Genomic DNA, 22,134 nt, shown 5'->3' with positions numbered 1-22,134 from the left:
GTCTGTGATAGCACAGGATCCAATATGTTGAAAACAAAACTCTTAACCATAAACAACGTGAAGAATTATTGGCTCCTACAGAAAACTTGATTCAATGAAAAAAACAAAATATATGTGAAACCAAAAAAAAAAAAAAAAAAAAAAAAAAAAAAAAAAAAAAAAAGAGGACAAAGGTTCAACGCCAAATGGCAATTCTCAAACAAATAAAACTGGAGAATGGCGAGTTGCATCGAATGACCATAAAATGTGGTTACCTCGAATGGATCTCCTGCACTGAAGTCAAAAGATAAAATCAGATCTACTTTGCGATGAGGAGGCAACACTAACGGGTACGGAGTATTGATTTCCAAACCAGCATCAATCAGATGGATGCGATCTTTTTTAAGGAGGTCGCTGTCTTTTAGGATTTTATCTGGGAAATAAATCAAAAATATTACACACAAAAAACCACCCCACACACCTTTACAAATATTCTCAGGAAATAAATTCTCTCAGGTGCCCGGCCTCCAGAATAAAACAGGTAAAACTGTATACTTAACTCACAAACCTTGTGAAAGTCAGTTGCAAGTTTTTCAAATGTACAAAATGTTATTAAAATGTCAGACAAGCTTTTAATGCAGAAGAGGAGTCCATGTATAAAACCTTTGTTGTGTGTGAATAGGACTAAAAACATTGGCACAATTAGGATGAAAAATTCCCTCACTTCCTCTATTATGTGCGGTTCCTGTATCAGCGCCATCTAGTTTCCACAATGCATTTTGGTTCACTGACCGAGATATTTCTGGGGGGGGGTATGGAAGGGGAGGAAGAGGCATTATGGCCACTAGGTGGCACCAACAATATAGGAACACCATATTAGAGAAATGAGAAAAAAAAAAAAAAAAAAAGCAAAATTCAAAATAACTAGCAATTAAAATTATAGGTATTGGAATTTACTTTCAAATTTGTCTGTTTGTGAACTTAATGAATACAAATTCTGAATATCTGAAGTTACAAATTATTATATAAACAAATGCTGCATCTAAACAAATACTAAAAAGATATATTGTTAATTGTTAGATCGTTACGTGCCATTAGTTTAGATATGCATTCATTATTTCAGATAATGCATAAACTCAGATAAATTTATATTCGTTACCTTCACTAACAGCCAAATTTGAAAGGATAAATAATGATATTTGAAGCGCTTCACAATGTGCATGAAAATGAATATATAAGAATAAATATAAATAGTCAAATAAATCCAGCGGTGAGTAAAAATTCCTATAAAATCCAGCAAAATAGTGTAAAATTATAAAAAATTAGTGACACCAAATGTGTAAAAAATTCACATAAAAATAAATATATAGGGATGTATTCAGAAGGTTCAATTATACAGGTGTAGAATCCTGATTGGTATAGAGCTTTTGATCACTAGCAAAGCTGTTTAAAAACACTTGCTTAATTAAGGTGCTCATTGATAGTACCAATGTGTTTTTTGCTTCTATTCACAACCAATGTGAGAATCATAAACAGGCAGATAAGAGAAAAAAAAACAATCATTGTGCAATAGTTAGGATACCGAGGTACACAGGCAAACTTCAATCCACTCACGTGTGCCTTATAATGATAAGGCATATGCAGGTTTTACTATAGCAGTCAGCCGCCTTAGACAGGAGCAGATTCAGTGAATTCAGTGAATCTGCTCCTGTCTAAGGCGGCTGACTGCTATAGTAAAACCTGCATATGCCTTATCATTATAAGGCACACGTGAGTGGATTGAAGTTTGCCTGTGTACCTTGGTATCCTAACTATTGCACAATGATTGGTTTTTTTCTCTTATCTGCCTGTTTATGATTCTCACATTGGTTGTGAATAGAAGCAAAAAACACATTGGTACTATCAATGAGCACCTTAATTAAGCAAGTGTTTTTAAACAGCTTTGCTAGTGATCAAAAGCTCTATACCAATCAGGATTCTATACCTGTATAATTGAACCTTCTGAATACATCCCTATATATTTATTTTTATGTGGATTTTTTATGTGAATTTTTTTACACATTTGGTGTCACTAATTTTTTATAATTTTACACTATTTTGATTGCTGGATTTTATAGGAATTTTTACTCACCGCTGGATTTATTTGACTATTTATATTTATTCATTTTCATGCACATTGTGAAGCGCTTCAAATATCATTATTTATTCTTTTTAAGTGACTCTGAAAACTCTTTTGATAGCAGCCTCACTTGGTTTTATGTGTAATTATCAGCTATTTAGCATCACAGCGCTTTGTGTTTTATATATACAAATTTGAAAGGAAATTCCAATACTTATAATTTAATAGGTGTTAGTATGTCAGATTTTCCATTCTTTTCCATTCTGTATTTTCAAATGTCTAAAAATTTAGAAATTTCACAATTTCAAATTTCTGAAAATTCGAAACTCAGAATTTTGGAAATTAAAAAATTCGGAACTAAACAAATTGCACAAGTCTAATTTTCATCCTGTAAATGTGAAGGTTGGTCAGATCCACAGAGTGAAGCTTTTATACATAGACCCTTTAGTCTCTCTTGCATAAAAATATTCTTAACTGCTTGTTTGCGTACACACAAATTTCTACACCTGCCGAGATGATCTTAGCCTGGCCAATCAAGATGGCTGAAAATCCAGAGCCCAGTAGAAGCCCAGTCAATGAGATCAGCAGCCAGTGTGGGAGCTCATGTAATTTCCACTCCAGAGGTGTGGCATCCAGGTCAGATTTTTGTCTTGACTTTGGCTCTCAGTTTTAAAGCTGCCTTGTACCCAGAGCAGCAACTTGCCTGAGGGCATATGAATGTCCTACATCCCTGGCTGGGTGTCTCTTGGGTAGGATGACTTTATTTTTATTGGTAGTTGCATTTTTCTGTTCGCTGGAATTGACTTTTGGAAATCTGTCCTGGTTCTTAGCAATAGGCTTTGATTTTCTGCAGCCTCCAACACATCCTTATGAACCTTCTACCATGTGAACAAGTTCTCCACATGCTCAGGTAGGGTTTGACATTATGGTAATTAAGAGGAGGATGGCAAAGGGTACACGTTTCATGAGCGTGGCCCATTTAATTGTGGTTACAGCCCAGCATGCTCCAGTTCTCTCTACAAAGTCTTGAAGAGAATCTTAATGTCATGGCATAGAAGACAACTGCTCTTCCAGTCCCCATAGCTCCTGCCATAGACCTAGTTCTCATAAGCAGAGATACTCCTCCTCCCCTGAGCACTCATTGCAACCAAGAGGCAAGAAATGCTGGGCCTGCAGTGCTGATCCTTTACCAGATAAGCTCATGAAAACTGCTTCCAGGACCTCTTTAGGGACAGACTGAGCGTCAAATCATGTCCCTTGAAAAAGGTAATTGAAGAGTTGCTGTTGGAACTCTACTCAAAGTTAACAGCCACTTCAAAACATTCAAGACATAGGTCCAGTGGCTAGTTCAGAGCATCTCATAAACCCCTTTAACCAAGGAGTTTCCAGGCACCTCGCCAAAAGACATTAGGTTCTACAGAGGGTTCATTTGTCCAAAATGTCCACCCCTACTGCACATTCATCCCTTCCTGATACAGAGGCGAATCAGTTTGATTCCTTGGAGTTGGAACAGGACTTTTTCAGGCTTTGAATTTGATTGCTCAGCCATACAGTAAGGCAATGAAGCAGGCCCTGGAGCGGAGGAGCCAGAACCCCTACCCACAACATTAAAAATCTACTTTCCATTTTTTAAAAAGCCGTCCTCTTTCCCTTTGACAGAAAACCTTAGTTAGACTTACCAGTGACAGTATTTCTATGAGCCTTTCAGGACAGCAGCTTGGAGAGAGCGCAGCTCCACCTCTTAGACAGGAAACACTGCATGACAACGCCCCTTTAAAAGCAGCTGCTTCCACCATGCTGTCAGTTGTTACCGAGAAATCCTCCAACATGCTGGAAAATATAATCAGAATTACCAGGTCCTATAATTATACTTTACATATGATAACCAAGGAGGGAAGTAGGCTGCTGACCTGAAAGGCTCCGTCACCGGTAAGTCTAACTAAGGTTTTCTCCCTTCGCCTTTCAGGACAGCACCTTGGAGAGGATAACCGAGAAACTTACTTCACGGTGGGACTACTGCCTGCAAAACCTTCCTACCAAATGATTGGTCCGAGGCTGATAGTAGATCCAAGTGGTAGTGCCTTATAAAGGTCAAAAAACTGGACCATGTGGCAGCCTTGCAGATTTGCACAGGAGATGCCCCGGCCCTTTCTGCCCATGATGCCGCCACTGCTCGAGTAGAATGAGGCAATACCCCTTCCAGAGGTTCCAGACCCAAAGATTTGTATGCCTCTTTAATGGCCTGCTTTAACCATCTTCCGAGGGTGCTCTTGGAAGCTTTACCTCCTTTGTGAGTACCTTCAATTAAAACAAAGAGTGAAGATGACTCTGATTCCCTTTGTTCTTTCCAGATATTTAAGCAGACACCTCCTAAAATCAAGGGTATGGAAAGCTTCTCCTGCCCCCGAAGGTAAAGGACAAAAAGTAGGGAGAATGATTTCCTGTGTACCTTTGGTAGAAATGCTGGATCCGTCCTTAAGACTACCCTATCCTGTAGACTTCTCATAAAGGGCTCTTTAATTGAAAGGGCTTGTAACTCACTAATTCTACGTGCGGAAGTTACTGCTACCAGTAAAATAGTCTTTAATGTCAAGAAACTTAATGATGCTTCTTCTGTGGGTTCAAACGGTGCCTTAGGTTAGTCCCTGAAGAACTAAAGATAAATCCCATTTGGGAAAACCAACAGGTCTAGGCTTTACTTTTGCCATTGCCCTAAAAAAAAAAAAAAAAAAAAAAAATCTGATTGAAAGGTTCGCCTGACAGGGTTCTTTCCAAAAAAAAACTGATAAAGCAGCTACCTGCATCTTAAGCGTACTTGCTGCTAACCCCTTCTCCAAACCCTCTTGAAGAAATTCCAAAACTGAAAATGTGGTACGAAAATCAAAGTTTTTACTGGAACACCAAGAATTATAGATCTTCCAGACTTTAAAGTAAATGTCTCTCGTCACTTTTTTTCTACTTGCAAGAAGAGAAATAGGTAGAAATAAGCTTCTCTGATAAACCCTTTTGTTCGGAAACCAAGCAGTTTGAGATCAGCTGGATCTGGATGGAGAATTTGGCCCTGACTCAACAGATCTGCCCTGATTGGTAATCTCCAAGCAGGTTTCACTGAGAGGTTCATCAGGGTTGAAAACCAGGGTCTTTTCAGCCAATAAGGAGCTATTAATATTAGCTCTGGACTCCAATCTGAATTTGGCTAACTCCTTTGGTATCAGTTGAAACGGGGGAAAAGCGTAGGACAGACGGAAGTCCCACTTGTGAGCTAACGCATCTACTCCGAGATCTTGATCCTGTCTCTGAAGAGAGAAGGCTGGTATTTTTGCATTTTCTTGTTTTGCAAAGAAGTCCACCTGGGGATAACCCCAACTCCTGGAAATTGTTTCGAATAATTCCTGATTGAGAGACCACTCTGCTTCCCTTATTTCTTTCCTGCTGAGGAGATCTGCTAAGGTTTTTTCCGTCCCCTTTATATGTACTGCTAATAGAGAGGCCACATTGTTCTCTGCCCATCTTAGGATCTGATGAGCTAGACCCATTAGGGTTTTGCCTTTTGTGCCCCCTTGCTTTGTTAAATATAATACTGCCGTCATTGTCTGACAATATTTGGACATGTTGATTCACTAAAAATTCCCAGAGGGAGAGGAGGCTTAGGTGAACAGCCTTTTACTCTCTCCAATTTGAACATCTTCTCGCTTCTGGTTTGGTCCAAACTCCCTGAATCGTTTTTTCTTCTAGATGAGCTCCCTATCCCCATGCGCTGGCATCTGTAGTCAGCCTTCTGGTTACCGGAAAGACCCAAGGAAGCCCTTTTGAAACGTTTCCTTGGTTACTCCACCACCAGAGCGATCTTTTTGCTCTTGCCCCCATGTTGAATTTCTTCTCCAGAGGTTCCTGGTATGACCAATTCATCAGAATATCTGATTGCAGAGGACAGGCATGCAACCTGGCCCACTGTACCGAAGGAATTGCTGCTGTCAACAGTCCCAGAGCGGACATGGCTTGTCTTACAGAGATCTCTGCGTTGGATTGAAGTGTTTTCAGGGTCAACTGTGTCTTCTCTATTTTCTCCTGGGGTAGAAAAACTCTGTTCCATCGAGTCTCTCGTACCCCAGAAACCTTACCCTTTGAGATGGTATCAAGTTTGACTTCTGAAGATTGAGAAGCCATCCCAAACTTTTTAGATGTGTTTGACCTCTACTTGACCCTTTGAGTCGGCAAACAGTAGCAGGTCGTCCAAATAGGGTACTATTGAAATCCCCTTCAGCCTCAGGGGCTCCAAAGATTCCGCCATCACCTTTGTGTATACCCTGGGAGAGGAGGAAAGTCCGAAAGGCAGAGCCCGAAACTGCAGGTGCCAAATTCCCCCCCCCCCCCCAGATTGACTGCGAGACGTAGGAACCTTTGTGATGGGGGCGCTATTGGTATATGGAGATATGGCTTCCATTGATTTAAGAGATGCCTATGACACTTGGGGGTTAGCAAGTTCCTCACTGAGAAAATCGTATCCATCCTGAATTTTTTGTATTTTATGGATCAATTTAGAACCTTCAAATTGAGAAGCAGACGGAACTTTCCTGATGGCTTTTGACCATAGAAATGTGGGAGTAAAACTCCTTCCATATAAAGATAAAAACACCCAGTGACATAAAGAGGTGCCACCGCACCTCTCCTACCTGGGCCTGGCTGGGAACCTGGGTGCCATTGCTGCTGATGATTCCGCTGTCTCCATAGTGAAATCCGCAGCCACTGCACTGTACAAGGCTCCATGTGCCAAACAAAAGGAAGTCCCGGCCAGCGGACCCGCCCCTTCCTCCTGCGTTCCAGCAGCAGGAACCAATCGCTGCTACGCCCCGCCAGAAGTCTCCGCCCACCAGAACTGGCATCATCTACTGTCCGGGATTCGGTGCCACCATGCAGAGGCCTGGCATGGATGCTCTTACTGAGCACAACTGCGGCCCCCCAAACACCCTGGGTGAAAAACCAGACCATTACTCCTGCGAGCCGGAGAAGGAAGGGACACCAGAGCACCCCCCTCACGTGCGGGAAGGAGCTGGGCTGGTCTGAGTACCCAAAATGTGGAGGCCCTGCCAAAACCCTCTCCTTGGAGAGAGCGCAGCCCCTCTGGTTCCCCAAGCAGTGCTTGCGCCATGGCGGAGGAAACACTAAAACTGACGGCATGGTGGAAGCAGCTGCTTTTAAAGGGGCATTGTCACGCAGTGTTTCCTGTCTAAGAGGTGGAGCTGCGCTCTCTCCAAGCTGCTGTCCTGAAAGGCGAAGGGAGAAAATAAAAGATATTACTCATGATTGACAGAAGGGGGAAGAAGAAGTCAATTGAGTAATTGTTTGCAGAAATTGTATCCTGTAGCAGAAGAGGAGGTTTCTTCCCAGGACAACACCCCAGTAGGGGATGGGGTGGTCATTAGACTGATCAGAAATGTTACAATCCAGATGGAGGATTGTGTGTTCTTTCAGCTGTCTTGGATAGGAGGATTGAGGTAAATCTATGAATGTCATAACAGGCACCTGTAAACCAACTATTGCTTTGACTTTGGTAGCCAGTGCTATGAAGGTGTGACCACAGAATTTGCCATCTCCCAGGATCTTCCCAAGTATCAGGTCACTCATGCCTTAGATGAGCACAAGTTATGGTGTACTTCAAGCGAGGCAATGATAGACGGCTTTCAGTCAGCTTCCAGAGTGGTGCTACATTCGGTGATGAATAAAAGGGCATTATTGCTTAGGCCTTGGTTGGCAGACCAATCCTTAAAGCAAAGTTGCTGTGAATTGCTTTTTGATGGCAAGTTTTTCTTTGGCCAGAAGTTGGATATAGCAATCTCCAGGGTGATAGAGGAAGTCAGCCCAACTGCCACAGGACAAAAAGGTCAAGGCACCAGTGGGTTTGCCTGGCAGGAGCTTCCAGTATCAATTGAGATGGGACCTTTTCAGCAAAATAGATATCAAAAAAGTGTGGAATGACACAGGCTATCCATTTAAAATAAAGACAGAGGGAAAGGTTGACCACAGTTCCATCAGACTCACTGAAGTCTTTTTATTGGGTGGTCATACCAAACGAGCGCAGTAGGAGCCAGGTTGGCCAAATTTGCAAAAGGTATGGGCAACCTGTTGTCAGGATCTGTGGGTACTTTCCACCCATTTCTTGGTGTCCCTCCCTTGGTGCATGCATTAAGCCCTAACCAAGATATCCTTGCAATGTTCTGTGGCTGCAAAAGCTCCAATGCACTGTTTGCACAGGTTTACAGGATTTTACTCTGTTTCTTATACAGAATAAAGACAAGAGTCTGAAGGCCTGTGGCAGACCTAAAGAAATTCAATGGTAGAAAAGTTTAAGATTAACATACAAACCATTCAAGAGATCAGGCCAGGTGATTAAATAGTTTTGGTGGATCTACAAGACCCCCTTATCTCCACATTCATATCCTTGTCTCATTCCAGATGTTTCTCTGGTTCGCTGGGGTGAAGAATATTTTCAGTTTGTTCACCTTTCAGGCTCTACACTTCACCCAGAGCCTTTACAATAAATATACCAAAAGAAAGCAGTGCTAGTTACTATATTAACAAAAATGTGAATATATCTATGCAGAAATAAATTCTTATAAAAATGTGAAAAAAAACGTTTCAAATGTAGAAAGTATCCATAAGCAGACCATATACGAGTAAAGGCACCTTGATCACTGAGTGGTGCATAAAAACTTCCAATCTATTGTGTAAATAAGATCCACTACCATGTGAAGTAATACACTTAACAGATTGACTGGACTATTAAAATTATAAAAAGGTCATCAGCACGGAACAGAAATAATTCCATAAACCAGGTCAGCAGCTCCCAGCATCAAGCTCACCAGTAGGGAATGACCAAACACCCCCCAGTATGTAAACGGGTTGCCCTGCCCCCTCTGACGCCCCAAAAAAGCCATGGAGAAGTCCCTGTGCGTCAGAGGGGGGCTGGGTTACCCAGGAATGTCACCGTGTGGCCCCACCCTCAGTTAAGAGAACTGTCACCTGTGAGGACGCATCATATGGTTGGTGCCTCCCATGGAGGCGGGTCGGTCCGTCGGCAGAGCGAGAAAAGATGAATGGACTTTGTGGGACGTTTTTTATTTTTTAGTAAAGGACTTGTCCCAAGCTGTGTCTTTTTTTGTACCATTTTGACACTGAAATGGTAGGGGTGCACTTGTACCCCATTAACATTTCACACAGGGGGGAAGCCGGGATCTGGGGGTCCCCGTGGTAAAGGGGCCTCCAGATTCCGATAAGCCCCCTGTCCCCATCAACATGGGGACAAGGAGCTTTGAGGGGTTACCCCAAAGCACCCTCCCCATGTTGAGGGCATGTATGGTTCAGGAGGGGTGTGCTCTCCCCCCCCCCCCCCTTTTCCTGCAGCCTGCCAGGTTGTATGCTCAGATAAGGGTCTGGTATGGAATTTTGGGGGGACCCCAATGCCATTTTTTTTTAAAATATATAACTTTCAATAACTTTTAAGCCTTTAAAATTAAGACTTGATTTTTCATGTTAATGTCCCATAGACATAGACGGTGTTCCGGCAGCTTTCAAATTCATGCCGAACACTGCATATCGTTGGGTGTTCTGCAGAACACCCGAACAACCAAAGTTCAGCCCGAACTTTTGCTTGGGCCAAACCGTTCACCCAATTCTAGTCACCAGTGAGAAAGTAACATACAAATCTCACATAGTGAAGCATTGTAATGAACCTAGTCCATTTATTCAATGACAGCTTCAAGGCACTGTAGCAATAAAACAAGATCAACCCATACATCTGAATAAAATCTTTTAGCAGGCTGGTGGTTTAAAAATAAATAGCAAGATTCTGAGTCCGGCCAACTAGAAGCACAGACCCCCGCCACTATGTAATGTCATCACAGACAGGCCACGCCCTAACTTTTTACAAAAAAAAAAAAAAAAAAAAAAAAAAAAAAAAGTGCCGATTGCAGTTCTGGCCCCACTCAGGGAACAGGGCCTTCAGATTCATCACTACTTGGATGACATCCAGTTGTTGGCACGGAAGCAAGACCAACTCTTAGTTAAAATGGAAACTAGGCAAACCCAAAGAGCTTTGGCTGGACAGTTAAGGCCAAACTTGCAGATGACCCATCTAGGGGCTCAGTTCGACATCAGGTGGCTACCTTTTCAACAGAAGTTACCAGTAATCAAGGAGAAATTCCAGGAGGGTGAGGTCTTCATTATTAAGCAGTCTCCTGGGGACGGTGTCGTGTATCCTGATGCTACCCCGGGGCCAAAACTCAGCTTATCAGAAACTCAGTTGCACAAAAGTCTCTGGCATGGAGTATGGCAGGTGACCCTCTCAGTCCTGTCTGCTAGGGCCGTAACCCTGGACCATTGTGACTACTGATGCCAGCGCCACAGGTTACTTTAATGCAGGTGCTTATTTAGCACTGTCAATTTACGCAGCACATACACATATATTGCATTCACATCAGTCCGTGTCCTCAGGGAGCTTACAATCTAAGGTCCATAACATTCATACAGGAGGACCAATTTAGATAGGAGTCTATTAATCCATCACCAGGTCTTTGGAATGTGGGAGGAAAGTAACACAGGCACAGGGAGAACATGCAAACTCCAGGTAGGGTTGTGGTTGGGATTCAAACTGGCGACCCTAGAGCTGCTAAGCAGAAGTGCTAACCTCTTAGCCACTGTGTTGCCCAGGTTGGGACACCTCCTATGACCATTTCAAAGTGCAAGGCAAGAATAGTTGGTGCCCATTTTTGCAGAAGTCTGAGCATCATTTATGGCAGAGGGTTAGGGTTAGAACTTAGGGTCAGCATTGTTGCCTCACATTCAGGGTCACCCCGTGACTATGCATGGACAATAGAGCAGCAGTGTCATTCAGAGGCAAAGGGGATCCACAGTGGATCCCTACTCAGGGAGGTAGAACCTAGCTCTGGCCAAAGAAAGTTTCTGGGATTAAAAGAGAAGTATATTTCAAAAACAGTGAGACATACTTTACAGATCCCAGAGTGGTTCCTTCATCAAGTAGCCTTTGTTCAGATCACCTGAACTTAGGACCTTTCCACAACTAGACCAGTTTGAACACAAAACCAGCCCCGAAGTCCCAAGGTTCCTCTTGGTATCCTTAACCACTAGCAGAAGGGGTAGATGCTCTCACTCACTCTTGGGCTTTTTACCTGGTATACACTTTCCCCCCCACTGTCATTATCTTTAAAGTTCCTGGTTAGGCGGTCAGGATAGAGGCTTACAGGGATAGCAATCTTGTCCAAAAACACTTCCCGATTTAGAGAACATTTTTTTACAATGTCACACATATGCTCACGTTTGCATTTGTAGAGGAAATTGTTTGTCGTTCCCCATTGCCACGTCACAAAACAAAATACAATGTTCTTTATCACTTTAGCATTTTCATAGACGCCTAAAGAGAAAAACAAACATTTTCAGGAAGCAACCCATGACAGTTGTCAGACAAGAGAAAAAAAAAAAAAAAAACACCCCACACACCATTACGAAAATCTCAATATCAATAACCCCTTTTCAGGAGCCAAAAAAAGTTTTACTGCATGAACACTGGCTTAACTTGGCCCCCTGAAAGTGTAACAAGCAGAAAATCACAGATCTATTTTGTATCGGCTTACCCGCATCCAAATTCCTAAGCTCCAATGAAGGGGGAGTGTGTTTGGCCCCTGCAATGCACTGGGTTTTTTCCACTATGAATCCATTAAATACCATGGACGCTTGTTTGGTGCTCCCATTGGACTTTATATATTTCTTTCTATTTGACCACATGGAGCTTTGAAGATTGGCTTTTGGTTTGGTGAATCAATGGTGAAGTATCTACTTGTTCTGGTAGATCATAAGCTTAATAGCATGCAATGTCAGAAAGAAAAAAAAGAGAAAGAAAAAGAGAAAGATCTGTACACATTCATTCATCTGGAATATGCAGTTCATTTTTGGGATATTGGAGAAATGGAGAAAGTGTGAAGGACAACTAAACCAATAAGGCATGGAGAAGCTCAGCTATGAGGAACGATTAGAGGAACTGAATTCATTCTCTTGAGAAGTGAAAGGTGGATTAACCATGAATTAATACATAAGGGGGATATGATCACCATGTATAAATACATGAGGAATACACATACACTATCTTATTATCTATCGATCCTTGGGTGTTATTTGTGCCCATGAAACCTACACCAAAAACTGGAAAGCTCCCCTTGTATTTTCGCCCCTAGATAATCTCCAACCATATGATGCAGATGCTGGAAGCTGACAGCCCTGAGTGTCAAAGGACTAAAATAATAATAATTCAAAAAGGCAACACTGAGGCACCTCCTTTCACCACTCCTCTCTTGACCAACAGAAGCCTCAAAACTATGTTTTTCACAAGACTGTCACCTACCAGAGTTTGGAAAGGCTTTACATAAACTCTTTAAAAAAGGTGTTCAAGAGATGTCTGCTCCATCTGTGGGGAGGGGGTGAGTGCCAAGACTTTCCCCTTGTAACGATGGTCAAGGAGGATTTGCAACTAATAGTGATCCTTCTCCTTGAGACCACATTTTTCAGATCATTTCACAGGCTTTGAAGAAGAATGAGGGAGCCCACGCACCGCAAGTTTGTGGAGGCATGAGAAGCAGAGTCCCCGGGGTCATTGAGGATTACAGTATCTTGAGCTGCCTCCTCCCAGTCACGTACTACTCGTAAGGGTTCTGGGGATGGAAAACCATCCGTTAAGGGTCGACGCATGTCCTCTGCTTCAATGCCTCCAAAACTGCCAAAATCCTCCTCCTCTTGTGTGTTGTGTGGTGTTGCAAGACTGGTGTCTGAATAAAGTGGGCCTTGAGAAGAAAAGAAGTCCTCTTCCTCCCTCTACCTCGAGTGCCCTGTCTAACACCATGAAGAGTCTGCTCCAGCAGGAACACAATAGTGATTGTCACCGATGCATGCATTGTCAGGGCTCACTGTCCTTTTAGCCTCCTCAAATGGTGACAGTACAGTGCATGCATCCTTTATGAGCAGCCACTGGTGGGGGGGAAAGCTGAGCCACCCTGAGCCTGTTGTCGTGCCATACTCACACAGGTACTAGTTGACAGCCCTCTGCTGCATATGCAGCATTGCCAAAGTCGAGTTTCACCTGGTGGGCATGACACAAAGCAGACAGTTCACAGGCAGGTGGAATTTCAGCCAACCGAGCACTGGCTGTGTATGACCAGACCACTCGAAATGGCTACAAACTCTTCTGACCTGCTTTCGCAGAACTTCCAACCCTGGGTACCCATTTAAGAAATGCTGCACCAAATAGAGGACATGTGCCAGGCATGGGACATGTGCCAACTTTCCCTGTCTAAGGACAGACAGGTGGTTTGTACCACCATTCCTGGCTCCAGCTGGCGCGATATGAACCACCTCTGGGCATGTCCCTGCAGAGCTGCAAGAATCTCTGCTCTGATGTGGTTTCTGTCCTCTAGACACACCGGCTGAAGCACTGCATGGCACATTTTAGCCTGATTTATTAAATAGCCCCTTGAATGCTTGGGGGGGTACTGACAAACAGCCAATGTTCAGCCCAAACTCAGCTTGCCCAACACTACTCTGGATCAACTGTAGGTATGGGATTGTGTATATGGAGGTTTTTTTTATGGATTTTTTTTCTATAGTTTAAAAAGATGGACTTGCTGTCTTTTTCAACCTAACTATATGTTGTATTGTCTAGCACTTTGTATATTTCCTAAAATAGACTTGAAAAACATTTGTACATATATGTCTACCATTTTTTTCCCCTACATTCTATAACTTTTGTAAAGCTCTTCCATTTAATTATAAGTTCTCCTATTTAGTTTTTTCAGTCGCCATTTTAGGTCATAAGCCAGGGCCGATCTGGTATACCGGAAATTTCCCGGTGGGCCACAGGGCTCCCCTCCCGCCTCCTTTGCTGTGCATCACAGGGCTGGGTCTGTGTGTGTTGGTGGCGCTGTAACAAGGTCCCCCCCCCCCCCCAGACCATCTCACTTGATAGTAGATTAAAACAGTTTTGCCTATCACATGAGATGGTCGGGGGGGGGTGGGACCTTGTTACAGCGCCACCGCCAACACACACAGATCCAGCTCCATGATACACAGCACTCCTGCTGTATGCGAGATCCAGGGCAGGCAGTGGTGAAGCTGCATTCAAGGACAGCGAGGCCACACTGAACTCTTGCATCATGTCTGCAGTCTCTGGGGGGGGAGCCTACAGAAGAGTCAAGAGTGGGAGTGCTGCCAGGATGGGAATCATGGGGGAAGTCAGACATGTGTTGACTGTGGAGAGGAGACTATGGGATAAAACCAGAGCAGCCGACTGACTGAGCCCTGCACCTGAGGTCAGTGACAGTTCCGCCAGGTCAGTATGGGGGGGGGGGGGGGGGTGAATACAATAATATAAAAGGGGGCACTGTTCTAAAGGTTTCCCCTTATATCAGTAACCTCACCCCCTGACCTTAGTGTATTCTTCCTGCGGAAGGTGGTCTCTGGTCACCAGAGTCCACCCTACATTCCCAGAGTCCCTGGTGCCCCCCATGTAGGTATGTATGTCTTCAATGAACAAGAAAACTAGGTGATGTTGGACTGGTATAATAATGCTCTGGGGCTGGTATGACATGTTTCCAGGGCTGGTTTTTATTCCCAGTCCGGCCCTGTCAAACTCTTGGAAGGGCCCTCCTATCTTGTATTGTAACTGTATGGTCACCCTTTACTGTATATTGTAAAGACTTGCACAAGCTGTTGGCAGTATATAAAACCTGTAGAATGTTAGTTGTGGGGTTTTAGTAAATTTTCAAGCCAAAATCACATATTCTAACATGCTTGAGAAAAATTGATCCAGTAGCAAAAATTATAATACACATAGTATCTCACAAAAGTGAGTACACCCCCTCACATTTTTTGGAAACATTTAATCTTTATCTTTTCATGTGACACTGAAGAAATGACACTTTGCTACAATGTAAAGTAGTGAGTGTAAAGCTTGTATAACAGTGTAAATTTGCTGTCCTCAAAACAGCCATTAATGCCTAAACTGCTGGCAACAAAAGTGAGAACACCGTTAAGTGAAAATGTCCAAATTGGGCCCAAAGTGTCAATATTTTATGTGGCCACCATCATTTTCTAGCACTTCCTTAACCCGCTTGGGCATGGAGTTCACCAGAGCTTCACAGGTTGCCACAGGACGACATCACGGAGCTGGTGGAAGTTAGAGAGCTTGCGCTCCTCCACCTTCCATTTGAGGATGCCCCACAGATGCTCAATAAGGTTTAGGTCTGGAGACATGCTTGGCCAGTCCTTTACCCTCAGCTTCTTTAGCAAGTCAGTGGTCATCTTGGAGGTGTGTTTGGGGTCGTTATGTTGGAATACTGCCATGTGGCCCAGTCTCTGAAGGGAGGGGATCATGCTCTGCTTCAGTAGGTCACAGTACATGTTGGCATTCATGGTTCCCTCAATGATCTGTAGCTCCCCAGTGCCGGCAGCACTCATGCAGCCCCAGAACATGACACTCCCACCACCATGCTTGACTGTAGGCAAGACACTTATCTTTACCACAGGACATGGTTCCAGTAATCCATGTCCTTAGTCTGCTTGTCTTCAGCAAAATGTTTGCAGGCTTTCTTGCACATCTTCAGAATAAGCTTCCATCTGGGATGACAGCCATGCAGACCAATTTGATGCAGTGTGTGGCGTATGGTCTGAGCACTGACCGGCTGACCCCCCCCCCACCACCACCCCTTCAACCTCTGCAGCAATGCTGGCAGCACTTCTACATCTATTTCCCAAAGACAACATCTGGATATGAAACTGAGCACATGCACTCAACCTCTTTGGTGGACCATGAACCTCTGTATAGTCTTGGCCACTGTGCTGCAGCTTAGTTTCAGGGTCTTGGCAATCTCATAGCCTAGGCCATCTTTATGTAGAGCAACAATTCTTTTTTTCCCCAGATCCTCAAAGGAGTTCTTTGCCATGAGGTGCCATGTTGAACTTCCAGTGACCAGTATGAGAGAGAGTGTGAGAGCGATACCAAATTTAACACACCCGCTCCCCATTCACACCTGAGACCTTGTAACACTAACGAGTCACATGACACCGGGGAGGGAAAATGGCTAATTGGGCCCAATTTGGACATTTTCACTTAGGGTTTTTTTTAACTTGTTACCAGTGGTTTAGACATTAATGGCTGTGTGTTGTCATTTTGAGGGGACAGCAAATTGAGGCTGGATTCACAGCTATGCAGTTTTAGTGCTTTTTGCAGATTTGCACTACAGTCCATTTAACATGGTTACCTATGGAACATGTTCTGTAGTGCTAATTTGCAAAATGCATAAGTGTGAATCCAGCCTTATACTGTTATACAAGTTTTACACTCACAACTTTACATTGTAGTAAAGTGTCATTTCTTCAGTGTTGTCACATGAAAAGATAGAATAAAATATTTACAAAAATGTGAGGGGTGTACTCACTTTTGTGAGATTATATGAGAGATTACATACAGTAGATGTACTGTAGGGTGTGATTGGAGATAAATCTGATCCATGGCATTATGTTGGATGTATACACCTAAACCAGATAATTAAGGAATCTGCTGTGTTATTTCTGGATAGAACAAGATATTATTATCACATCATCTTATAAATTGGATCACCTGCATTACATACCTTGTATAGATTCATACCAGGATTTTTTTGGGACCGCTATGATAAATTAAAACAAGACGTTATCAATATCACCCCAAAACATATGTACAGAAGAACAATCAGACATTTTCCTGCAGAATTGTATTTCTGAAATAATGACGCTTATCAAATATCACATGAAGATTGATGGGGGCGTGGTCTGGCCATGAACATGGAGCTTTGTCCAGGATCATCTCTCCAGCAACCTCTGAGCTGTGATGGCCCTCACACAGCGGCACAAAAAAAAAAAAAAAAAAAAGCCCACCGCAAGCCAACCCCGTACAACCCAAGGGGTTGATTGATTTCTTTCCTAACTTTGCCAAAGAGGAAGCACAAGATGGTGGGGAGGACAGCATGGAGCATACCCTCTTCTCCTTTGGACAATATCCCTCATCTGCACCTGCAGCTCCAGTATAGACCCAACAAAGGGGAGCCCCAGAAATCACAAAAGAGACCTGCAACCTCCCTTTCAGCATCTAAGGCTCTAACGCCTCACACTTAATTGCCAAAAGTATTGGGACACCCCTCCAAATGATTGGCGTCAAGTGTTCCAATCATCTCCATGGCCACAGGTGTATAAAATCAAGCACCTAGGCATGCAGATGGCTTCTACAAAAATTTGTGCAAGAATGGGTCGCTCTCAGGAGCTCAGTGAATTCAAGAGTAGAACCGTGTAACTTTTTGCACAGGTGACAACCTAGCCGGGAAATTTACCTACTGCTAACTATTCAATGGTCAATTGTTAGTGGTATTATAAACAAAGTGGAAGCAACTGGGAACAGCAGCAATGAAGTGGTAGGCCACGTAAAAAGATAGAGCGGGGTCAGCACATTGCTGAAGTACACAATGCACAGAAGTTGCCAACTGTCTTCAGAGTCAATAGCTACAGACATCCAAACTTTGTGTGATCTTCAGATCAGCACAACACAAGTGCACAGAGAGCTTCATGGAATGGGTTTCCATGGCAGAGCAACTACATTCAAGCCTTACATCAAGTGCAATGCAAAGCGTTGGATGCAGGGGTGTAAAGCATGCCACCACTGGACTCTAGAGCAGTGGAGATGTGTTCTCTGGCGTGATGAATTACGCTCCTCTGTCTGGCAATCCAATGGACATGTCTGGGTTTGGTGGTTGCCAAGAGGATGATAATTGCCTGACTGCATTGTGCCAAGTGTTAACGCTGTGTGATTGTCTTTCAGGGGTTGGGCTTGGCCCCTTAGTTCCAGTGAAGGGAACTCATAAGGCATCAGCATACCAAGACATTTTGAACAATTTCATGCTCTCAACTTTGTGGGAACAATTTGGGGACGGCCCCTTCCTGTTCCAACATAACTGTGCACTAGTGCACAAAGAAAGGTCCATAAAAGACATGGACGAGCGAGTTTGGGGTGGAGGAACTTGACTGGCCTGCACAGAGTCCTGACCTCAGCCTGATCAAACAACGCTGGAATGAATTGGAGCCGAGACCGCGAGCAAGGCCTTCTCTCCCAACATCAGTGCCCGACCTCACAAAACGCTCTTCTGGAAGAATGAATGGTCAAACATTCCTATAGACACTCCTAAACCTTGTGGACAGCCTTCCCAGAAGAGTTGAAGCTGTTATAGCTGCAAAGGGTGGGCCAACATGTACTACAATGAATGCCAGTTAATGCAGATTACCATTTAGTTTGTTATCAATCATCATATGTTCTATATCTAGCAAATAGGGTTGCCACCTTTTCTTCAAGCAAACCCGAACACTTTAGCGGCACACTGCATTTTTTATTTTAGCTAAAAAAGGGAGAACACTGGACTCTGGTGTAGAAAGGGAACTCTACTGTAAGGGGTTTTCTGCTCAAAGCCCCCCACTTACATCAGGATTCCAGCATTCCCCCTTAAATCATAGTTCCCAAAATGCCCTTTGCAATGCATACACTAAGGTAAGGGGGACTCTGATGTAGAGGCAAGATTGAGAAGGGGGGGGGGGGGGTCTATGCACTTGATGGTTGTGGTACTTGGTTAGTTGGAGAGCATAGGTGTGTGCAACCTGGGCAGCAGAGAAAATCTGCACTGGGAGATTAGGATGGGACCAGGCATGCCTGAGGTTGGGGGCCCCAGTCTGGTCTGAATAATATGTCCAGATTTCAAAACCTGGACTGACCTGGTGAAGCCTGGACAGGTGGCAACCCAACTAGCAAAGTAAATGTTCACCAAGCATAGTATATAAGACTAAGTTGTTCAAGATCGACAAAAGCAAACATTTCAAGTCAAAAGTTGTTGTTTTTTTGATAGGGCATAATTTTCCCCCACTGGCCCTTTGTGTACAAATTTGAGACCATTGACTTAGGAGGATGAGTTGAGGCTGCTCCAATTCCATACTGAATTCCCTGGGCTGATTGGTGTGTGTCTTCGATTCAGTATCAATAAAAATCCATAACAAGGGGAAACCGGGGGGGGGGGGGGGGGGGGGGGGGGGGGATTAAAACAGAACTTTGAAGATGCTAAAAATTCAGCTGAAGAGGCAGAAATATTCTCCTTGTAAAAAAAAACAAAAAAAACAACAAAAAAAAACCTGCTACTGATGGATTGGGGCCAGATACAACAGCAAACCTTCAGATATCTGGTGGTGTCCATACCTCGATGAGTTATGGTGGGTGGTGTTATCTCATCTATTAGCTGATCAATGGAAGAAGATGAAGTCTCCTTACCTTCCATTATACCAGTAACCTGATGCCTGGCTCCTGGATAATATGAATGGAAACAAAAAAAAAAAAAAAAAAAAAAAAAAAAAAAAAAAAAATCAGTGAAATCCGTGCATATAACACCAAGAAGTATCTGTGTGTGATAGATGGTGTGATAGGATCAATGAGTGCTTTTTTTTTTTTTTTTTTTTTTTTTTTTTTTTAAAAAAAAAACCACACAACACACACTTCAAATTGATATTAAAATTCTGCTGTATTTCTACTATACACCTCATCGAAGTCCATGTATAAAAAGGTCCACGACACAGATCCACACTGCTTCAATGAAATGTATTCTGTTATATAAGCTCCATCCTATTGGCCATAATGTGACATTTGATTTTTAAATACCACAATCTGGAAAGAAAAGGAATTTTGGCCATTAGATGGCGCTAATGATTATAGGTGATGATTCTATAACACAGAATATGGCATGTTTCATTGGAGCTGTGTGGATTTGGGTCACATTTGTTCATTGAATTTTTTTTATAGGTAGACCCCATAATGTTTACTAGGAATGTCATGTTATTACTACAATTGCAGTATAGCTACAGGATGACATTACTGAAATGACAGATCACCGTATCCTTAATTACCATCCCTGAGGGTGTTTTTTGATACTGGTCAGAAAATTACCTAATGTTGTAAAATTCTTTACAAAAACCAACCACAGCGCCTTTCTCTGCCCTGAAGGGGCGGGTTGAAGACACCCTGCACTCACAGGATGCCCTCAGCGTCACAGATTGAATGAAGTTGGGGGTGTCATTCTACCTGGTAGACTAGGGACATCTAGTGGGGGGAAAACGTATTACTGCAGGACACACAAAATAGCAAAGAAGTACTGCAGTGGGGGCTTTTTTTATCATCTTATTTTTTGCACCAACAGTTTTAGCAGGAATGCGGGGAAACAGTTTTGGCACTTCCAGCACTGAATGTATGACATGGCAAGGGGTGCTGGAGGGGGCTCTATTGTTACTTGGGGTGGGTCTTATGTTGAAGGTCAATTATTGCTGGGGGGGGGGGGGGTAACGTTTAGGGAGGCATCTATTGTTGCTGTCTGTCGGGAGTATTTTTGCTGGTATGGATCTATTGTTGCTGGGAGGGTCCATTGTTGCTGGGGGAAGGGGGGGGGGTGCTAGCTACGGATGAGCCTTTACTGCTTTTCCTTATTTTAAAAAGGCGAGTTCCAGCCAAAAGTGGAACTTGCACTTATCCCATTTCACCCCCCCTCCGGTGCCACCTTTCAGGGGGGGTACCTGTTTGACTGGTACCCTCCCACCCTTCTGGCAGACGTTGCCCACTTCTCCCCCCACCACGCCATTCAGGAAGTGCTGCACACTTCATGCATGCACAGTAGAGACCCAGCTGTGAAGCCACAAGACTTAACTGCCGGGTTCCCTTACCAGCAATGGCGGCGGCAGCAGCACCCGACGGGAACATCAGCTGGGGTGCCGACCACTGGATTCCAGGACAGGCAAGTCTGTATTCTCTATAAGGGGTGGTACTGGGAGTGGAGAACCAAGGGATGAGGCTTGGAGGTGGGTAGAGGGGGGACAATTAAAAAAGAAGGACAAAGTGGGGGTGAAGATTGGAATTGAAATTTCCAAGATAGATACATTTAAAGCCCATAGTACCTTGTTGGCTGTAAGCAATACCTGGAATTCCTCTAACAATCAGACTAGTCAAAAATTCTATTAACTACGACTGTTTCTTTTGATAAATTATAATGGAGATTAGTAAATTAACATTCACACAAGGAAAAAAAAAAAAAAAAAAAACCCAACAATAACCAAACTTACTTTTGTAGACTCCCACATAGACATTTTTTACTGTTAGAAAGAGAAAAGGAGGTCAGGGAACGGCATTAGTAACATACATCAAGATCTACAAACACACAACTTCTATATGTAGGTGAATGAAATCAGAGGAGGAGATCCCGAGGGAGGAAATGAAGTATGAATGAAGTAGGAGTCAGACCAGCCATACACTTATACCGCGTACACACGGTCGGACTTTTCGTCTACAAAAGTCCAACGGACGCTGACGGACTAAAGCTGGCTGGTAATCCGATCGTGTGTGGGCTTCTCCGGACTTTCAATGGACTTTTTCAGCCTCAAATCCGACGGACTTTAGATTTGAAACATGCTTCAAATCTTTCCGACGGACTTGAGTCCGGTCGAAAAATCCGCTCGTCTGTATGCTAGTCTGACGGACAAAAACCCACGCTAGGGCAGCTATTGGCTACTGGCTATCAACTTCCTTATTTTAGTCCGGTGTACGTCATCACGTAAGAATTCGACGGACTTGTGTGATCGTGTGTAGGCAAGTCTGTTCGTTAGAAAGTCCGCCGCAAGTCCGTCGAAAGTCTGTCGGACAGGCTGTCGGACTTTTGTAGCTGAAAAGTCCGACCGTGTGTACGCCCCATAAGGGAATTTTGTTCAGAAGGTTTCACTTTAAGAAAGTTCCATCATCGTTGAAGTGCTTCCAAAAAGATATTTCTTCAGTCATCGAATGTACAACGAATTAATATGAATGTTCAAGCAAACGTGCATAAGAACATTCCTTGACAAATCCACTAGTGTACAGCCAGCTTTAGCAGTGCGTCAGT

General features: G+C 43.5%; 1 protein-coding gene across 1 annotated transcript in view; it reads right to left on the bottom strand.

Moving 5' to 3' along the window:
- The window catches only part of LOC141128922 (cytosolic phospholipase A2 gamma-like), a 100,426-nt gene that overhangs the window by 8,259 nt on the left and 70,033 nt on the right, over positions 1 to 22,134 (bottom strand). The window contains 2 exon segments of the mRNA XM_073616577.1: positions 255 to 412; positions 11,430 to 11,525. Of these exon segments, the coding sequence (XP_073472678.1) occupies positions 255 to 412; positions 11,430 to 11,525 (254 nt within the window).

Source organism: Aquarana catesbeiana, linkage group LG01, assembly GCF_042186555.1.
Source record: "Aquarana catesbeiana isolate 2022-GZ linkage group LG01, ASM4218655v1, whole genome shotgun sequence".
Classification (NCBI taxonomy): domain Eukaryota; kingdom Metazoa; phylum Chordata; class Amphibia; order Anura; family Ranidae; genus Aquarana; species Aquarana catesbeiana.
This window is presented reverse-complemented; position numbering and strand designations above follow the sequence as displayed.